This window comes from Bombina bombina, chromosome 8 (assembly GCF_027579735.1).
Source record: "Bombina bombina isolate aBomBom1 chromosome 8, aBomBom1.pri, whole genome shotgun sequence".
Classification (NCBI taxonomy): Eukaryota; Metazoa; Chordata; class Amphibia; order Anura; family Bombinatoridae; genus Bombina; species Bombina bombina.
The window spans coordinates 171,040,662-171,060,554 of record NC_069506.1 but is presented as its reverse complement, the minus strand read 5'-3'; the positions used below and the strand labels follow the sequence as shown (position 1 = coordinate 171,060,554).

At 39.6% G+C, this 19,893-nt stretch overlaps 1 protein-coding gene across 2 annotated transcripts in view; it reads right to left on the bottom strand.

Annotated features, from left to right (window-relative positions):
• Window positions 1-19,893, bottom strand: part of PPP6R1 (protein phosphatase 6 regulatory subunit 1) — a 602,143-nt gene that overhangs the window by 196,044 nt on the left and 386,206 nt on the right. The window contains exons 16-17 of one of the 2 annotated variants that reach the window (XM_053690700.1): window positions 16,637-16,660; window positions 7,574-7,631 (exon numbers count right to left, since the gene is read on the bottom strand). In XM_053690700.1, coding sequence (XP_053546675.1) covers window positions 7,574-7,631; window positions 16,637-16,660 — 82 coding nt within the window. The remainder of the gene's footprint in view (window positions 1-7,573; window positions 7,632-16,636; window positions 16,661-19,893) is intronic. The other variant, XM_053690701.1, reaches the window with a different exon arrangement.

Sequence of the window (19,893 nt, the reverse complement as noted above, 5' to 3'; positions counted from 1 at the left end):
CTTGCAAAACCTTTCTCCCAAAAATAGCCTCAGAAGAAGCAAAAGTATCAAACTTGTAAAATTTGGTAAAAGTGTGCAGTGAAGACCAAGTCGCTGCCCTACATATCTGATCAACAGAAGCCTCGTTCTTGAAGGCCCATGTGGAAGCCACAGCCCTAGTGGAATGAGCTGTGATTCTTTCGGGAGGCTGCCGTCCGGCAGTCTCGTAAGCCAATCTGATGATGCTTTTAATCCAAAAAGAGAGAGAGGTAGAAGTTGCTTTTTGACCTCTCCTTTTACCGGAATAAACAACAAACAAGGAAGATGTTTGTCTAAAGTCCTTTGTAGCATCTAAATAGAATTTTAGAGCGCGAACAACATCCAAATTGTGCAACAAACGTTCCTTCTTCGAAACTGGTTTCGGACACAGAGAAGGTACGATAATCTCCTGGTTAATGTTTTTGTTAGAAACAACTTTTGGAAGAAAACCAGGTCTAGTACGTAAAACCACCTTATCTGCATGGAACACCAGATAAGGAGGAGAACACTGCAGAGCAGATAACTCTGAAACTCTTCTAGCAGAAGAAATTGCAACCAAAAACAAAACTTTCCAAGATAATAACTTAATATCAACGGAATGTAAGGGTTCAAACCGAACCCCCTGAAGAACTGAAAGAACTAAGTTGAGACTCCAAGGAGGAGTCAAAGGTTTGTAAACAGGCTTGATTCTAACCAGAGCCTGAACAAAGGCTTGAACATCTGGCACAGCTGCCAGCTTTTTGTGAAGTAACACAGACAAGGCAGAAATCTGTCCCTTCAGGGAACTTGCAGATAATCCTTTTTCCAATCCTTCTTGAAGGAACGATAGAATCTTAGGAATCTTAACCTTGTCCCAAGGGAATCCTTTAGATTCACACCAACAGATATATTTTTTCCAAATTTTGTGGTAAATCTTTCTAGTTACAGGCTTTCTGGCCTGAACAAGAGTATCGATAACAGAATCTGAGAACCCTCGCTTCGATAAGATCAAGCGTTCAATCTCCAAGCAGTCAGCTGGAGTGAGACCAGATTCGGATGTTCGAACGGACCTTGAACAAGAAGGTCTCGTCTCAAAGGTAGCTTCCATGGTGGAGCCGATGACATATTCACCAGATCTGCATACCAAGTCCTGCGTGGCCACGCAGGAGCTATCAAGATCACCGACGCCCTTTCCTGATTGATCCTGGCTACCAGCCTGGAAATGAGAGGAAACGGCGGGAATACATAAGCTAGTTTGAAGGTCCAAGGTGCTACTAGTGCATCCACTAGAGCCGCCTTGGGATCCCTGGATCTGGACCCGTAGCAAGGAACTTTGAAGTTCTGACGAGAGGCCATCAGATCCATGTCTGGAATGCCCCACAGTTGAGTGACTTGGGCAAAGATTTCCGGATGGAGTTCCCACTCCCCCGGATGCAATGTCTGACGACTCAGAAAATCCGCTTCCCAATTTTCCACTCCTGGGATGTGGATAGCAGACAGGTGGCAGGAGTGAGACTCCGCCCATAGAATGATTTTGGTCACTTCTTCCATCGCCAGGGAACTCCTTGTTCCCCCCTGATGGTTGACGTACGCAACAGTTGTCATGTTGTCTGATTGAAACCGTATGAACTTGGCCCTCGCTAGCTGAGGCCAAGCCTTGAGAGCATTGAATATCGCTCTCAGTTCCAGAATATTTATCGGTAGAAGAGATTCTTCCCGAGACCAAAGACCCTGAGCTTTCAGGGATCCCCAGACCGCGCCCCAGCCCATCAGACTGGCGTCGGTCGTGACAATGACCCACTCTGGTCTGCGGAAGGTCATCCCTTGTGACAGGTTGTCCAGGGACAGCCACCAACGGAGTGAGTCTCTGGTCCTCTGATTTACTTGTATCCTCGGAGACAAGTTTGTATAGTCCCCATTCCACTGACTGAGCATGCACAGTTGTAATGGTCTTAGATGAATGCGCGCAAAAGGAACTATGTCCATTGCCGCTACCATCAAACCTATCACTTCCATGCACTGCGCTATGGAAGGAAGAGGAACGGAATGAAGTATCCGACAAGAGTCTAGAAGTTTTGTTTTTCTGGCCTCTGTCAGAAAAATCCTCATTTCTAAGGAGTCTATTATTGTTCCCAAGAAGGGAACCCTTGTTGACGGAGATAGAGAACTCTTTTCCACGTTCACATTCCATCCGTGAGATCTGAGAAAGGCCAGGACGATGTCCGTGTGAGCCTTTGCTTGAGGAAGGGACGACGCTTGAATCAGAATGTCGTCCAAGTAAGGTACTACAGCAATGCCCCTTGGTCTTAGCACTGCTAGAAGGGACCCTAGTACCTTTGTGAAAATCCTTGGAGCAGTGGCTAATCCGAAAGGAAGCGCCACGAACTGGTAATGCTTGTCCAGGAATGCGAACCTTAGGAACCGATGATGTTCCTTGTGGATAGGAATATGTAGATACGCATCCTTTAAATCCACCGTGGTCATGAATTGACCTTCCTGTCTGAAGACAACTGAGACCTGTGGAACCTCCCCCTTGTGGGAAGCCCCTTGAATTCCAGAAGATAACCTTGGGAGACTATTTCTAGCGCCCAAGGATCCAGAACATCTCTTGCCCAAGCCTGAGCGAAGAGAGAGAGTCTGCCCCCCACCAGATCCGGTCCCGGATCGGGGGCCAACATTTCATGCTGTCTTGGTAGCAGTGGCAGGTTTCTTGGCCTGCTTTCCCTTGTTCCAGCCTTGCATTGGTCTCCAAGCTGGCTTGGCTTGAGAAGTATTACCCTCTTGCTTAGAGGACGTAGCACTTTGGGCTGGTCCGTTTCTACGAAAGGGACGAAAATTAGGTTTATTTTTGGCCTTGAAAGGCCGATCCTGAGGAAGGGCGTGGCCCTTACCCCCAGTGATATCAGAGATAATCTCTTTCAAGTCAGGGCCAAACAGCGTTTTCCCCTTGAAAGGAATGTTAAGTAGCTTGTTCTTGGAAGACGCATCAGCTGACCAAGATTTCAACCAAAGCGCTCTGCGCGCCACAATAGCAAACCCAGAATTCTTAGCCGCTAACCTAGCCAATTGCAAAGTGGCGTCTAGGGTGAAAGAATTAGCCAATTTGAGAGCATTGATTCTGTCCATAATCTCCTCATAAGGAGGAGAATCACTATCGACCGCCTTTACCAGCTCATCGAACCAGAAACACGCGGCTGTAGCGACAGGGACAATGCATGAAATTGGTTGTAGAAGGTAACCCTGCTGAACAAACATCTTTTTAAGTAAACCTTCTAATTTTTTATCCATAGGATCTTTGAAAGCACAACTATCTTCTATGGGTATAGTGGTGCGTTTGTTTAAAGTGGAAACCGCTCCCTCGACCTTGGGGACTGTCTGCCATAAGTCCTTTCTGGGGTCGACCATAGGAAACAATTTTTTAAATATGGGGGGAGGGACGAAAGGAATACCGGGCCTTTCCCATTCTTTATTTACAATGTCCGCCACCCGCTTGGGTATAGGAAAAGCTTCTGGGAGCCCCGGGACCTCTAGGAACTTGTCCATTTTACATAGTTTCTCTGGGATGACCAACTTGTCACAATCATCCAGAGTGGATAATACCTCCTTAAGCAGAATGCGGAGATGTTCCAACTTAAATTTAAACGTAATCACATCAGGTTCAGCTTGTTGAGAAATGTTCCCTGAATCAGTAATTTCTCCCTCAGACAAAACCTCCCTGGCCCCATCAGACTGGTTTAGGGGCCCTTCAGAACCATTATTATCAGCGTCGTCATGCTCTTCAGTATCTAAAACAGAGCAGTCGCGCTTACGCTGATAAGTGTGCATTTTGGCTAAAATGTTTTTGACAGAATTATCCATTACAGCCGTTAATTGTTGCATAGTAAGGAGTATTGGCGCGCTAGATGTACTAGGGGCCTCCTGAGTGGGCAAGACTCGTGTAGACGAAGGAGGGAATGATGCAGTACCATGCTTACTCCCCTCACTTGAGGAATCATCTTGGGCATCATTGTCATTGTCACATAAATCACATTTATTTAAATGAGAAGGAACTCTGGCTTCCCCACATTCAGAACACAGTCTATCTGGTAGTTCAGACATGTTAAACAGGCATAAACTTGATAACAAAGTACAAAAAACGTTTTAAAATAAAACCGTTACTGTCACTTTAAATTTTAAACTGAACACACTTTATTACTGCAATTGCGAAAAAATATGAAGGAATTGTTCAAAATTCACCAAAATTTCACCACAGTGTCTTAAAGCCTTAAAAGTATTGCACACCAAATTTGGAAGCTTTAACCCTTAAAATAACGGAACCGGAGCCGTTTATAACTTTAACCCCTTTACAGTCCCTGGTATCTGCTTTGCTGAGACCCAACCAAGCCCAAAGGGGAATACGATACCAAATGACGCCTTCAGAAAGTCTTTTCTATGTATCAGAGCTCCTCACACATGCGACTGCATGTCATGCCTCTCAAAAACAAGTGCGCAACACCGGCGCGAAAATGAGGCTCTGCCTATGCTTTGGGAAAGCCCCTAAGAATAAGGTGTCTAAAACAGTGCCTGCCGATATAATCTTATCAAAATACCCAGATTAAACGATTCCTCAAGGCTAAATATGTGTTAATAATGAATCGATTTAGCCCAGAAAAAGTCTACAGTCTTAATAAGCCCTTGTGAAGCCCTTATTTACTATCTTAATAAACATGGCTTACCGGATCCCATAGGGAAAATGACAGCTTCCAGCATTACATCGTCTTGTTAGAATGTGTCATACCTCAAGCAGCAAGAGACTGCTCACTGTTCCCCCAACTGAAGTTAATTCCTCTCAACAGTCCTGTGTGGAACAGCCATGGATTTTAGTGACGGTTGCTAAAATCATTTTCCTCATACAAACAGAAATCTTCATCTCTTTTCTGTTTCTGAGTAAATAGTACATACCAGCACTATTTTAAAACAACAAACTCTTGATTGAATAATAAAAACTACAGTTAAACACTAAAAAACTCTAAGCCATCTCCGTGGAGATGTTGCCTGTACAACGGCAAAGAGAATGACTGGGGTAGGCGGAGCCTAGGAGGGATCATGTGACCAGCTTTGCTGGGCTCTTTGCCATTTCCTGTTGGGGAAGAGAATATCCCACAAGTAAGGATGACGCCGTGGACCGGACACACCTATGTTGGAGAAATATGATGCAATCACGAACAACTTCCGGCGTCAAGTATGACGCCGGAAATGACAAAAAAAATTTGCGCCAAAAAAGTCCGCGCCAAGAATGACGCAATAAATTGAAGCATTTTCAGCCCCCGCGAGCCTAACAGCCCACAGGGAAAAAAGTCAATTGAAACAATTTTTAAGGTAAGAAAAAGATTGATTATCCATATGCATTATCCCAAATAATGAAACTGACTGTCTGAAATAAGGAATATTGATCATCCTGAATCATGGCAAATATAAGTTTAAAGACATATATTTAGAACTTTATATATAAAGTGCCCAACCATAGCTTAGAGTGTCACAAAAAATAAGACTTACTTACCCCAGGACACTCATCTACATATAGTAGATAGCCAAACCAGTACTGAAACGAGAATCAGTAGAGGTAATGGTATATAAGAGTATATCGTCGATCTGAAAAGGGAGGTAAGAGATGAATCTCTACAACCGATAACAGAGAACCTATGAAATAGATCCCGTAGAAGGAGATCATTGAATTCAAATAGGCAATACTCTCCTCACATCCCTCTGACATTCACTGCACTCTGAGAGGAAAACCGGGCTCCAGCCTGCTGCGAAGCGCATATCAACGTAGAATCTAGCACAAACTTACTTCACCACCTCCACGGGAGGCAAAGTTTGTAAAACTGAATTGTGGGTGTGGTGAGGGGTGTATTTATAGGCATTTTGAGGTTTGGGAAACTTTGCCTCTCCTGGTAGGAATGTATATCCCATACGTCACTAGCTCATGGACTCTTGCTAATTACATGAAAGAAAGGTCCTGGGGAGAACACTGCCTAAATACTAATGAAAGCATTGCTAGTAAGCAGGATATTCAGCAGCAAAAAGCACTCAATTTATTCAAAAGAAGCATCCTGAAAATGATCTCCTTCACAAAATGCAGCTAAGTTTTGTCTTAACTAGAAAAGTAAAGATGCTGGTACACAAACAGAAGCATGATATACATTTATAAGAGCAGAATAAGGCCAGTTATCCCCAGAATCTATCCAATTTTTGGACCATCCTTCAAATGAATATCAGTGCCCTTTGATAACCTTTAATATTGGCACAAAAGACACAGGTATAGCTTGCTACAACTACAAAATAGACACAAGGAAAGAATCCAGGGAAGTGGAAATACCAATGGCACAAAGTTCCTCTGCTATTGTAAGAATATATTATTCAGGGGATAACCTCACATAGTTAGCCACTGTCCATAAAACTAACGAGAACAAATCTGAAGAAATCTCATATGCATGAGGCACCCACATTATATACTAAACAGCTGATGATGGAGGTCTCAATACTGAGCATAGTATAGTGTACCAACTTAATATCACCTTCATAAAAAAAAAAAAAGGCTGAACAAAAGGTATACTGTTGTCTATTTATAGGTAAAAACTGAAATATTATGGGCAAGATTACGAGTGGCGCGCAAACAGTTACGAGGAAGCAATAAGGGGTTTATCGTGGCTGTTTGTGCTCATCGGGTTTTTCGCTCGTATTACAAGTTGAAAGTCAATGCGATAGCTTGAGAACAATCAAAGTTAAAATGTGTCTGGTGAGCGTGTCCTCAGAGTTCTGGTTAACTGTTTTGCGATACAAAAAGGTGGCACAAAACCCATCAAAAATACAATTAAAAGCGCAGTTAGAATCATAACACCATCTTATAAGAATGATTTAAAAAAAAGTTAGAAGGCCTCAAAGGATATAAGGTCTCAGGTGATTGAAAAAACAAACAGGCAAAGTGCTTTAACGTAGCGATACATACATACATATACATGAATAAATATTGTGTTTGCATGCAAGTACAATGTCAGTTTTTTCCTCCATTTCTTTGCTCCATTGACAAGGGAATAGGTTATCACGTGCAGGATACTGTAAGTTCGGCTTTTGACGCGCATCAGGTTACCACACGAGTGATAACTTTTTTTACTTTCAACTTGCAATTTGAGAGCAAAAAGCTTACTTCTAGCACAGTTAACGCACGCATTAAATAGCGCTCCATCTAGGCCTAAGTCGTAAGTAAAGTGACAGATATATAAAGAGGAAGCACCTTGGAAAACTTGGAGGTTTCTAACGGCTTCTAGGCTATAAGACAACATAAAATTGACTGTAAATGTAAAAAATAAACTATATAAAAATACACTGCCTTTACTCTACACTGGGTGGATTCTTTATTTAGTTTGGAATAAAGACAGGTATTAAGGTAACCAGCTTCTCTAAAAGATAAGCCACCATAAAAATAATCACTGAAATCCTTTGATTTTCCATTTCTAAATATACATTGTTCTCAAAACAGATCTGCTACGGATGCAGATTAATTAATACAAGATACAGGATTGTTATAAAAACTTACACTTTCATCGTCTGCATTGAGGGAAAAGGTAATGTTGGCTGTCTTGTCAAATGGGGCACTGAGGAGAAAAAAAGTACACATTACCGATATACATAAAAAACATTTAATTGTATTTAACGGATTAAATTAGCATTTTATCTTGACCATACAAGAAAAAGGACAAAATAATATGCCGTAACATAACTATTAAAAAAATCTTCCATGCAATATAAGTGAGACTACGAACAGTGTCTATTCTACTACAGGCAGTGTTAATAAAGATTTTGTGAACACTTACAATAGTGAGCATCATGCATAAGTATCTCATGCACAAGTGAAAAAAACCTGCCATTTAGTATCTCTCTTGTACTTCCAACAGCACTAAAATCTGTCCACAAATATGTAATGGTGGCACTACATGAAGTTCTGTAGTAAATATAACATAATGATCATATATATTATTGCCTTTATCTTTATTTCACCACTACACATAGGTGTCAGGTACTGTGTATCCTCTTGTCTGTGTATAAAGAGTTAAAGAACATTGTGGTGTTTTACAAATAAAATATATTAGTATATGCACTTGTGAACTCCTACACATTAGAAAGACTTAAAATCAGACATTAAATACCTCATGCTTTCTGTAAAATTGTGCTGATCTTACTTTCCCCTAGACAGGCCAAAAAGCAAATTAGATAGCTGATCTAAGTAATTTGCAGCATTTAGAACCCAAGTTACAGATTTTGCTTTCTGGCCTTTCTAAAGAGAAAGTTGAAACACAATTTGTACAAAAAAAAAAAAGTGTTTAATGTCCCTTTAATTTACAAAAATATCCATTTCTATAACTTAAAGGCAAGGTAAACTTGTGTGCACTCGTTAACTATTTCTGAAATATCATTTAAAATTAGCATAACTTTCATTCATCATTTTCTATGGATCTATATATATATAGCCGCAATTCTTATTTTTAAAACTTCATACATCAACGATTCCTCGGCCGCCCGACTTTTCTATAGAAATGATTGACACTTCGCTACCACTGTGTCCTCCAATCAATGCTTTCTCCACATGGTGGTGAACACAGCATATTGTACGTCATAAGAGCGCAGAGCGCATGCGTCCGACCGTAATCCTCAACATTATTGACCGCGCGCGTTCATGAGTCGCGCATGCTCAGTGTAAATTAGTGTACTTTAGCAAACAGCTGCGCAGAGAGAGATCTCGTAAATAGTAAGTATAATCAAGTTGATAGTTCACGGACAATAAGGTAAAAGACTCTGTCTGATACATTCAATACAATGTATCTTACGAAAGTTGCGCATGCGCACAAGTTTTTTTTTTATCCGTGAACGTCCAAAATGCCGACGTCGATAGCGGGTGGCTTGGGTCTCTACGATGAGACAAAGAAAAAAGGAAGTAGAAGGGGGTGGAGTTTTAGACGAAACGGTAGGGATAAAATAATTTATTTTTCATCAGCATACGTTATGCAAAGTTAATAAAAAGTTAGCGACTGCATTTCAGTGTTAAATAGCACACTATAGGTGTATGCAAATGTACCGCACTTTACCTTGCCTTTAAAGATATAAAATGTAAAATTCTTTATCAAGGAGAAAGCAGTAAGTAACATATATATATATATATATATAAAGAAGCTGTAGAAACCTCCCGAAGACTATAGTATTTGAAAGCTTTGTGTCACACTAAGATGCAGGGGGAGGGTAGTGCAAAACACCCAGACGAACTCTCTTATATATAACATAACAGTAGTCCTGGTCATTGTGAAATACATTAGCAGTGCAACAGCTACTGTAATTATACAAGCCTTTTTGTTATGTCAGTATGGTAGCCAGGCATAGTATTCTACCCTTTACTCGCCCACATCCCTATCCACACACCTAAGGTATACAGTACATGGGGTTAGAGCAGACAGCAGTTGTATGGTACAGATCAAAAGGTGCCCATTTTTTTGTAAAGTTTATCAGTGTGATCTACTTATGCATGTGCTTTTTTTTTTTAACAAAGAAATTCTTGTGACCTACGATCAGCACAGAGATCTACAAGTAGATCCCAATATACCTTTTGGACAAATCTGGAATAGAGGCTACTAAGGATTTCTTTGCATCTGGTCAGAGCATTAATGTTTTAGGCAGATTAATGCTTTAAGGAGCAGTTGGGAACTAATATCTGCTAAGGTTTAAAATTCTAGGCTGCTGGGTACATACATCTTGTCTGAGATTTAAATGTCCAATGTGCTTTATCCTTTAAAGGAGCATAAAACCCTTTTTTTCATGATTTAGATGGAACATAACATTTAAAAAAAAAAACTTTCTAATTTACATCTATTATCAAATTTTCTTAGGTTTCTTGTTATCCTTTGAGGAAAAGCAGAAATGTAAGCTCAAGTGCACGTGTCTGCAGCACTATATAGCAGCAGTTTTACAACAATGTTACACATTAGCAGGGGCACTAGATGGCAGCACTATTTCAGTGTAGTGCTTCAGGCATGTGCACGCTACCTACCTAGGTATCTCTTCAACAAAGAATAACATGAGAATAAAAAAAAATGATAATAGAAGTAAATTGGAAACTTTTAAAATTGTATCTATCTTAATCATGAAAGAAATTTTTTGGGTTTAATGTCCCTTTAAGTTTAACCAAATTATTTTCTTGGAGTTAGGGGAGGAAGCAAAGAAATTGGTGCACCATTTCAACAACTCATTTTGGCATAAGTCAATTTGTGAATATGGGGGGGGGAGGAATATAGTGAACACCATCAAATATCCAAGAAAACCATTTAGAAGATTACCTAAACCAGCTCAGTTCTCATAACACTACATATGCTGCTAATCTTTGTAGCAAAATGTGATATAAACTGTACTTAAATACATGTATGTAAAGACGCTAACACACAAATTTAAAGTCACATAGTAATGAATCAGTAGACTTTAAACACCACAGTGAGAAGAGAGGGTAGTTTACAGGGACACTGAACCCAAATTTTTCTTTTGTGATTCAGATAGAGCATGAAATTTAAGCAACTTTCTATTTTACTCCTATTATCAAATTTTCTTCATTCTCTTGGTATCTTTATTTGAAATGCAAGAATGTAAGTTTAGATGCCGGCCCATTTATGGTGAACAACCTGGGTTGTCCTTGCTGATTGGTGGATAAATTCATCCACCAATAAAAAACTGCTGTCCAGAGTTCTGAACGAACAAAAAAATCTTAAATGTCTTTTTCAAATAAAGATAGCAAGAGAACGAAGAACAATTAATAATAGGAGTAAATTAGAAAGTTGCGTAAAATTGCATGCTCTATCTGAATCACAAAAGAAAAATTTGGGTTCAGTGTCCCTTTAAGAAAGACTTGTTTAAGAAAAAGCATTAGGAGTAGTCGCCTAAGATTTGAGAGTGCACATCTGCCAGCTAATTTGTATTAGTAATATAAACATAAAAAATAAAAAAAACATAATTTATGTAAGAACTTACCTGATAAATTCATTTCTTTCATATTAGCAAGAGTCCATGAGCTAGTGACGTATGGGATATACATTCCTACCAGGAGGGGCAAAGTTTCCCAAACCTCAAAATGCCTACAAATACACCCCTCACCACACCCACAATTCAGTTTAACGAATAGCCAAGAAGTGGGGTGATAAGAAAGGAGCGAAAGCATCAAAATAAGGAATTTGAATAATTGTGCTTTATACAAAAAAAATCATAACCACCACAAAAAAGGGGTGGGCCTCATGGACTCTTGCTAATATGAAAGAAATGAATTTATCAGGTAAGTTCTTACATAAATTATGTTTTCTTTCATGTAATTAGAAAGAGTCCATGAGCTAGTGACGTATGGGATAATAAATACCCAAGATGTGGATCTTTCCACGCAAGAGTCACTAGAGAGGGAGGGATAAAATAAAGACAGCCAATTCCGCTGAAAAATAATAATCCACAACCCAAAACAAAAGTTTTAATAAAAACTGAAATTATTAGCAGAAGAATCAAACTGAAACAGCTGCCTGAAGTACTTTTCTACCAAAAACTGCTTCAGAAGAAGAAAACACATCAAAATGGTAGAATTTAGTAAAAGTATGCAAAGAAGACCAAGTTGCTGCTTTGCAAATCTGATCAACAGAAGCTTCATTCCTAAATGCCCAGGAAGTAGAAACTGACCTAGTAGAATGAGCCGTAATTCTTTGAGGCGGGGATTTACCCGACTCCACATAAGCATGATGAATCAAAGACTTTAACCAAGATGCCAAAGAAATGGCGGAGGCCTTCTGACCTTTTCTGGACCCAGAAAAGATAACAAATAGACTAGAAGTCTTTCTAAAATCTTTAGTAGCTTCAACATAATATTTCAAAGCTCTTAATACATCCAAAGAATGTAAAGATCTCTCCTTAGAATTTGTAGGATTAGGACACAATGAAGGAACAACAATTTCTCTACTAATGTTGTTAGAATTCACAACCTTAGGTAAAAATTTAAATGAAGTCCGCAACACTGCCTTATCCTGATGAAAAATCAGAAAAGGAGATTCACAAGAAAGAGCAGATAACTCAGAAACTCTTCTAACAGAAGAGATGGCCAAAAGGAACAGAACTTTCCAAGAAAGTAATTTAATGTCCAGAGAATGCATAGGTTCAAACGGAGAGGCTTGTAAAGCCCTCAGAACCAAATTAAGACTCCAAGGAGGAGAGATTGATTTAATGACAGGTTTGATACGAACCAAAGCCTATACAAAACAATGAATATCAGGAAGATTAGCAATCTTTCTGTGAAAAAGAACAGAAAGAGCAGAGATTTGTCCTTTCAAGGAACTTGCAGACAAACCTTTATCCAAACCATCCTGAAGAAACTGTAAAATTCTAGGAATTCTAAAAGAATGCCAGGAGAATTTATGAGAAGAACACCAAGAAATGTAAGTCTTCCAGACTCGATAATAAATCCTCCTAGACACAGATTTACGAGCCTGTAACATAGTATTAATTACTGAGTCAGAGAAACCTCGATAATAAACCTCTAAGAATCAAGCGTTCAATTTCCATACCTTCAAATTTAATGATTTGAGATCCTGATGGAAAAAAGGGCCTTGAGATAGAAGGTCTGGTCTTAACGGAAGAGTCCAAGGTTGGCAACTGGCCATCCGAATGAGATCCGCATACCAAAACCTGTGAGGCCATGCTGGAGCCACCAGCAGTACAAACAAACGTTCCATTAGAATTTTGGAAATCTAATTTCAGACGTCTCTTTTCTGTTAGAGACAAGGTCATGGACACTGAATCTATTTGAAAACACAAAAAGGTTACCTTTGTCTGAGGAATCAACTAACTCTTTGGTAAATTTATCCACCAACCATGTCTTTGAAGAAACGACACAAGTTGATTTGTATGAGATTCTGCAGAATGTGAAGACTGAGCAAGTACCAAGATATCGTCCAAATAAGGAAATACCGCAATACCCTGTTCTCTGATTACAGAGAAAAGGGCACCGAGAACCTTTGAAAAGATCCTTGGAGCTGTTGCTAGGCCAAACGGAAGGGCCACAAACTGATAATGCTTGTCTAGAAAAAAGAATCTCAGAAACTGAAAGTGATCTGGATGAATTGGAATATGAAGATATGCATCCTGTAAATCTATTGTGGACATATAATGCCCTTGCTGAACAAAAGGCAGAATAGTCCTTATAGTTACCATTTTGAATGTTGGTATCCTTACATAATGATTCAATATCTTTAGATCCAGAACTGGTCTGAAGGAATTCTCCTTCTTTGGTACAATGAATAGATTTGAGTAAAACCCCAGACCCTGTTCCAGAACTGGAACTGGCACAATTACTCCAGTCAACTCGAGATCTGAAACACATTTCAGAAATGCCTGAGCCTTCACTGGATTTCTTGGAATGCGAGAGAGAAAAAAATCTCTTCGCAGGCGGCCTTACCTTGAAACCTATTCTGTACCCTTGTGAAACAATGCTCTGAATCCAAAGACTGTGCATCGAATTGATCCAAATGTCTTTGAAAAAACGTAACCTGCCCCCTACCAGCTGTGCTGGAATGAGGGCCGCACCTTCATGTGGACTTGGGAGCTGGTTTTGACTTTCTAAAAGGCATGGATTTATTCCAGACTGGAGAAGGTTTCCAAACAGAAACTGTTCCTTTAGGGGAAGGGTCAGGCTTCTGTTCCTTATTCTAACGAAAGGAACGAAAACGATTAGCAGCCCTATATTTACCTTTAGATTTTTTGTCCTGAGGCAAAAAAGTTCCTTTCCCCCCGGTAACAGTTGAAATAATAGAATCCAACTGGGAACCAAATAATTTATTACCTTGGAAAGAAAGAGAAAGCAAAGTTGACTTAGAAGACATATCTGCATTCCAAGTTTAAAGCCATAAAGCTCTTCTAGCTAAAATAGCTAAAGACATATACCTGACATCAACTCTGATGATATCAAAGATGGCATCACAAATAAAGTTATTAGCATGTTGAAGAAGTTTAACAATGCTATGAGCATTATGGTCTGATACTTGTTGTGCTAAAGCCTCCAACCAATAAGTGGAAGCGGCAGCAACATCAGCGAAAGAAATAGCAGGCCTAAGAAGATTACCTGAACATAAATAAGCTTTCCTTAGAAAGGATTCAATCTTCCTATCTAAAGGATCCTTAAAGGAAGTACTATCTGCTGTAGGAATAGTAGTACGTTTAGCAAGAGTAGAGATAGCCCCATCAACTTTAGGGATTTTGTCCCAAAACTCTAATCTGTCAGATGGCACAGGATACAATTTCTTAAACCTTTGAGAAGGAGTAAATGAAGTACCCAGATCATTCCATTCCCTAGAAATTACTTCAGAAATAGCATCAGGAACAGGAAAAACTTCTGGAATAACTATAGGAGGTTTAAAAACCGAATTTAAACGCTTAGTAGATTTAGTATCAAGAGGACTAGAATCCTCCATCTCTAATGCGATTAAAACTTCTTTAAGTAAAGAGCGAATAAATTCCATTTTAAATAAATATGAAGATTTATCAGTGTCAAAATCTGAGACAGAATCCTCTGAACCAGAAATATCCTCATCAGAAACAGACAAATCAGAATGATGACGGTCATTTAAAAATTCATCTGAAAAATGAGAAGTTTTAAAAGACCTTTTATGCTTACTGGAAGGAGGAATAACAGACATAGCCTTCCTAATAGATTTAGTAACAAATTCTTTTATATTAACAGGAACATCCTGAGTATTAGATGTTGAAGGAACAGCAACAGGTAATGGTATATTACTAATGGAAATACTATCTGCATTAGCAAGCTTATCATGACATTCATCACAAACTACAGCCGGAGGAACAGTTACCACAAGTTTACAACAAATGCACTTAACTTTGGTAGAACCAGCATCAGGCAGCGTCTTTCCAGAAGTAGATTCTGATCCAGGCTCAATGTGAGACATCTTGCAATATGTAAAAGAAAAAACAACATATAAAGCAAAATTTATCAAATTCCTTAAATGACAGTTTCAGGAATGGGAAAAAAATGCCAATGAACAAGCCTCTAGCAACCAGAAGCAATGAAGAATGAGACTGAAATAAAGTGAAAAAAAGGTGGAGACAAGAATGACGCCTACATTTTTTAGCGCCAAAAAAGACGCCCACATTATTGGCGCCTTAATTTTTGGCGCCAAGAATGACGCCAAGAATGACGCCACATCCGGTGACGCCGACATTTTTGTCGCAAAACGCCAAAAAAATTACGCAAACATGAACAACTTCCGGCGTCAAGTTTGACGCCGGAAATGACGAACAGAATTTTTTGCGCCAAAAAAGTCTGCGCCAAGAATGACGCAATAAATTGAAGCATTTTCAGCCCCCGTGAGCCTAACAGCCCACAGGGAAAAAAGTCAATTGAAACAATTTTTAAGGTAAGAAAAAAATGATTATTCATATGCATTATCCCAAATAATGAAACTGACTGTCTGAAATAAGGAATATTGATCATCCTGAATCATGGCAAATATAAGTTTAAAGACATATATTTAGAACTTTATAAATAAAGTGCCCAACCATAGCTTAGAGTGTCACAAAAAATAAGACTTACTTACCCCAGGACACTCATCTACATATAGTAGATAGCCAAACCAGTACTGAAACGAGAATCAGTAGAGGTAATGGTACATAAGAGTATATCGTCGATCTGAAAAGGGAGGTAAGAGATGAATCTCTACGACCGATAACAGAGAACCTATGAAATAGATCCCGTAGAAGGAGACCATTGAATTCAAATAGGCAATACTCTCTTCACATCCCTCTGACATTCACTGCACACTGAGAGGAAAACCAGGCTCCAGCCTGCTGCGAAGCGCATATCAACGTAGAATCTAGCAAAAACTTACTTCACCACCTCCACGGGAGGCAAAATTTGTAAAACTGAATTGTGGGTGTGGTGAGGGGTGTATTTGTAGGCATTTTGAGGTCTGGTAGGAATGTATATCCCATACGTCACTAGCTCATGGACTCTTGCTAATTACATGAAAGAAATATATATATAGTATCAAACGTTTTAGAATGCTCACATCAGAATCAGAATCTGCAATAGAGCTACAGCCTAAATTACCATAGTTCAGGTAAGTAGAAATTAAACAGGACCTAGAGATAAAGGAGAAAGTGGTGTAGAAGAGACCCTATAAAAAGTTTGGTACGTAAAAGTGCCCAAAAGCAGAGAATGCGTCATGAGTCAAAAAGAATTTGTAAATTACTTGAAATGCTTTAGGTGATTCCACAATGTTCTTCAAATCCTGAAAAGTTGTTTAACTCTGCTTCAAAATGTGGAGTTGGAAGTTCAATAAAGCATTACTGCATATGGCTTAATTTCATGAACGTGTAACGATAAAAATCAAAGAAACTACCTCAAAGTGCATATCAAGCAGTAAAAAAGCATGGACAGTTATTTGAGGTTCACAAAAAATAAATAAAGGGCTAATTAAAAGTAACCTAACAGATAAAGAAAAACTTCATAAGTGTAGTTAAATGGTGCAGGGAAGTTGCTGTTTCATGCCTTGCTCTTACTTTGGAAATTATATGTTTGTTTTACCTCTTCAGCTGTCGAAAGTGAGCGCTGTAAGTCAGAAAAAAGAAAAAGATAATACACATCACATGGAGAAACTGAAAAGGAAGCAACCAGTCCCACAGGAAGAAAAACTACTTGCATACAACAGACAAAAAAACAAAACAAACATAGGATAGTGACACAGTGCCTCCTTAGACAGCTGTAAAGTAGGGAAAACAAAATCTTGTCAATGTTTCTAAAGAAAAAATAAATAAAATGACCATTTAAATTTTTTAATTCATATTTTTAACAGTACAGGAATCATAATCAAGTCTAAGAGCTTCTATGATATTACACTGTATGCACTATTTATTTGCTTTTTGTGTATGTGTACTCAGGTAAAAGCTCTAACTCATAGGAGCCAGGTATGGGTCTTGCAGGATAATGTAAAAAGTAAGGATTCAGAATTTGTCCAAGGCAATCCTGAAAATGTGGCCTGTTAGGGAGGCCTGTGGACAGGTTTGAAAACAAGTGCCCTAGAGTAAAACAAGATTTATATTTTAAAATAATGTTTTTCTTTTACATTTTTTAATTTAAATTATGGATAAAACATATTTTAGCATAAATGGTTTTCTAGTCATATTCTATAACAGAAGTCTTAACTGGTGCTTAGTAGAAAGGCATACAAAGGCATGGTAGGGGAAAAATTCTGTTTGCGAAGTCTGAAGAATTATTGCCTGCAAAACGTTCAGAGCAAATGAGGCTGTGAAGAAGCAAATGTATGTAGGGAAGATCAGGGTTACACAGAGGTCTTATCCTTGACCCATTGTTAAGCCATAACTAGAATGAGCCCACATCCTAAAAGAAGGGAGTATCTTGTTAAACTCAAGTATAGAGGGCCAAATTCATTTTGCCAAATAACCTTTGGAAGCCTTAGGCCTATTTTTGAAACAAGATGGGAGAGGAAAAAAGTAAGCTAGTCTTCCTGATATCTAGAATCACTTCTTGGTGCTATCAATGGCTTTGTAATTTTGTAGAAAACATTCATTGTCATTTTTAGTAATGTGAAATACAAAAAACATAATTTATGCTTACCTGATAAATTTATTTCTCTTGTAGTGTGTTCAGTCCACGGGTCATCCATTACTTATGGGATATATTCTCCTTCCCAACAGGAAGTTGCAAGAGGATCACCCAAGCAGAGCTGCTATATAGCTCCTCCCCTCACATGTTATATCCAGTCATTCGACCGAAACAAGACGAGAAAGGAGAAACTATAGGGTGCAGTGGTGACTGGAGTTATAATTTAAAATTTAGAACCTGCCTCAAAAAAGACAGGGCGAGCCGTGGACTGAACACACTACAAGAGAAATAAATTTATCAGGTAAGCATAAATTATGTTTTCTCCTGTTAAGTGTGTTCAGTCCACGGGTCATCCATTACTTATGGGATACCAATACCAAAGCTAAAGTACACGGATGATGGGAGGGACAAGGCAGGAACATTAAACAGAAGGAACCACTGCCTGTAGAACCTTTCTCCCAAAAACAGCTTCCGAAGAAGCAAAAGTATCAAATTTGAAAAATTTGGAAAAAGTATGAAGTGAAGACCAAGTTGCAGCCTTGCAAATCTGTTCAACAGAGGCCTCATTCTTAAAGGCCCAAGTGGAAGCCACAGCTCTAGTGGAATGAGCTGTAATTCGTTCAGGAGGCTGCTGTCCAGCAGTCTCATAGGCTAAACATATTATGCTACGAAGCCAAAAAGAGAGAGAGGTAGCCGAAGCCTTTTGACCTCTCCTCTGTCCATAGTAAACGACAAACAGAGAAGAAGTTTGCCGAAAATCTTTAGTTGCCTGTAAGTAGAACTTCAGGGCACGGACCACGTCTAGATTATGCAAAAGACGTTCCTTCTTTGAAGAAGGATTAGGACATAATGATGGAACAACAATCTCTTGATTGATATTCCTGTTAGAAACAACCTTAGGTAAAAACCCAGGTTTAGTACGCAGGACTACCTTGTCTGAATGAAAGATCAGATAAGGGGAATCACAATGTAAGGCAGATAACTCAGAGACTCTTCGAGCCGAGGAAATAGCCATCAAAAACAGAACTTTCCAAGATAAAAGCTTAATATCAATGGAATGAAGGGGTTCAAACGGAACACCCTGAAGAACTTTAAGAACCAAGTTTAAGCTCCAAGGAGGAGCAACAGTTTTAAACACAGGCTTAATTCTAGCCAAAGCCTGACAAAAGGCCTGGACATCTGGATTCTCTGCCAGACGCTTGTGTAAAAGAATAGACAGAGCAGAAATCTGACCCTTTAGTGAACTAGCGGATAAGCCCTTTTCTAAACCCTCTTGTAGAAAAGACAATATCCTAGGAATCCTAACCTTACTCCATGAGTAACTCTTGGATTCACACCAATATAAATATTTACGCCATATCTTATGGTAAATTTTTCTGGTAACAGGTTTCCGAGCCTGTATTAATGTATCAATAACCGAATCCGAAAACCCACGCTTTGATAGAATCAAGCGTTCAATTTCCAAGCAGTCAGCCTCAGAGAAATTAGGTTTGGATGGTTGAAAGGACCCTGAATTAGAAGGTCCTGCCTCAGGGGTAGAGACCATGGTGGACAGGACGACATGTCCACTAGGTCTGCATACCAGGTCCTGCGTGGCCACGCAGGCGCTATCAGAATCACCGATGCTCTCTCCTGTTTGATCCTGGCAATCAGTCGAGGTAGCAACGGAAAAGGTGGAAACACATAAGCTATATTGAAAACCCAGGGGGCTGCTAGTGCATCTACCAGCACCGCTCCCGGGTCCCTGGACCTGGATCCGTAACAAGGAAGCTTGGCGTTCTGGCGAGATGCCATGAGATCCAGATCCGGTTTGCCCCAACGACGAATCAGTTGAGCAAATACCTCCGGGTGAAGTTCCCACTCCCCCGGATGAAAAGTCTGGCGACTTAGAAAATCCGCCTCCCAGTTCTCCACGCCTGGGATGTAGATCGCTGACAGGTGGCAAGAGTGAGACTCTGCCCAGCGAATTATCTTCGAGACTTCCACCATCGCTAGGGAACTCCTGGTTCCCCCTTGATGATTGATGTAAGCCACAGTCGTGATGTTGTCCGACTGAAATCTGATGAACCTCAGTGTTGCTAACTGAGGCCAAGCTAGAAGAGCATTGAATATTGCTCTTAATTCTAGAATGTTTATTGGGAGGAGTTTCTCCTCCTGAGTCCACGATCCCTGAGCCTTCAGGGAGTTCCAGACTGCTCCCCAGCTTAGTAGGCTGGCAT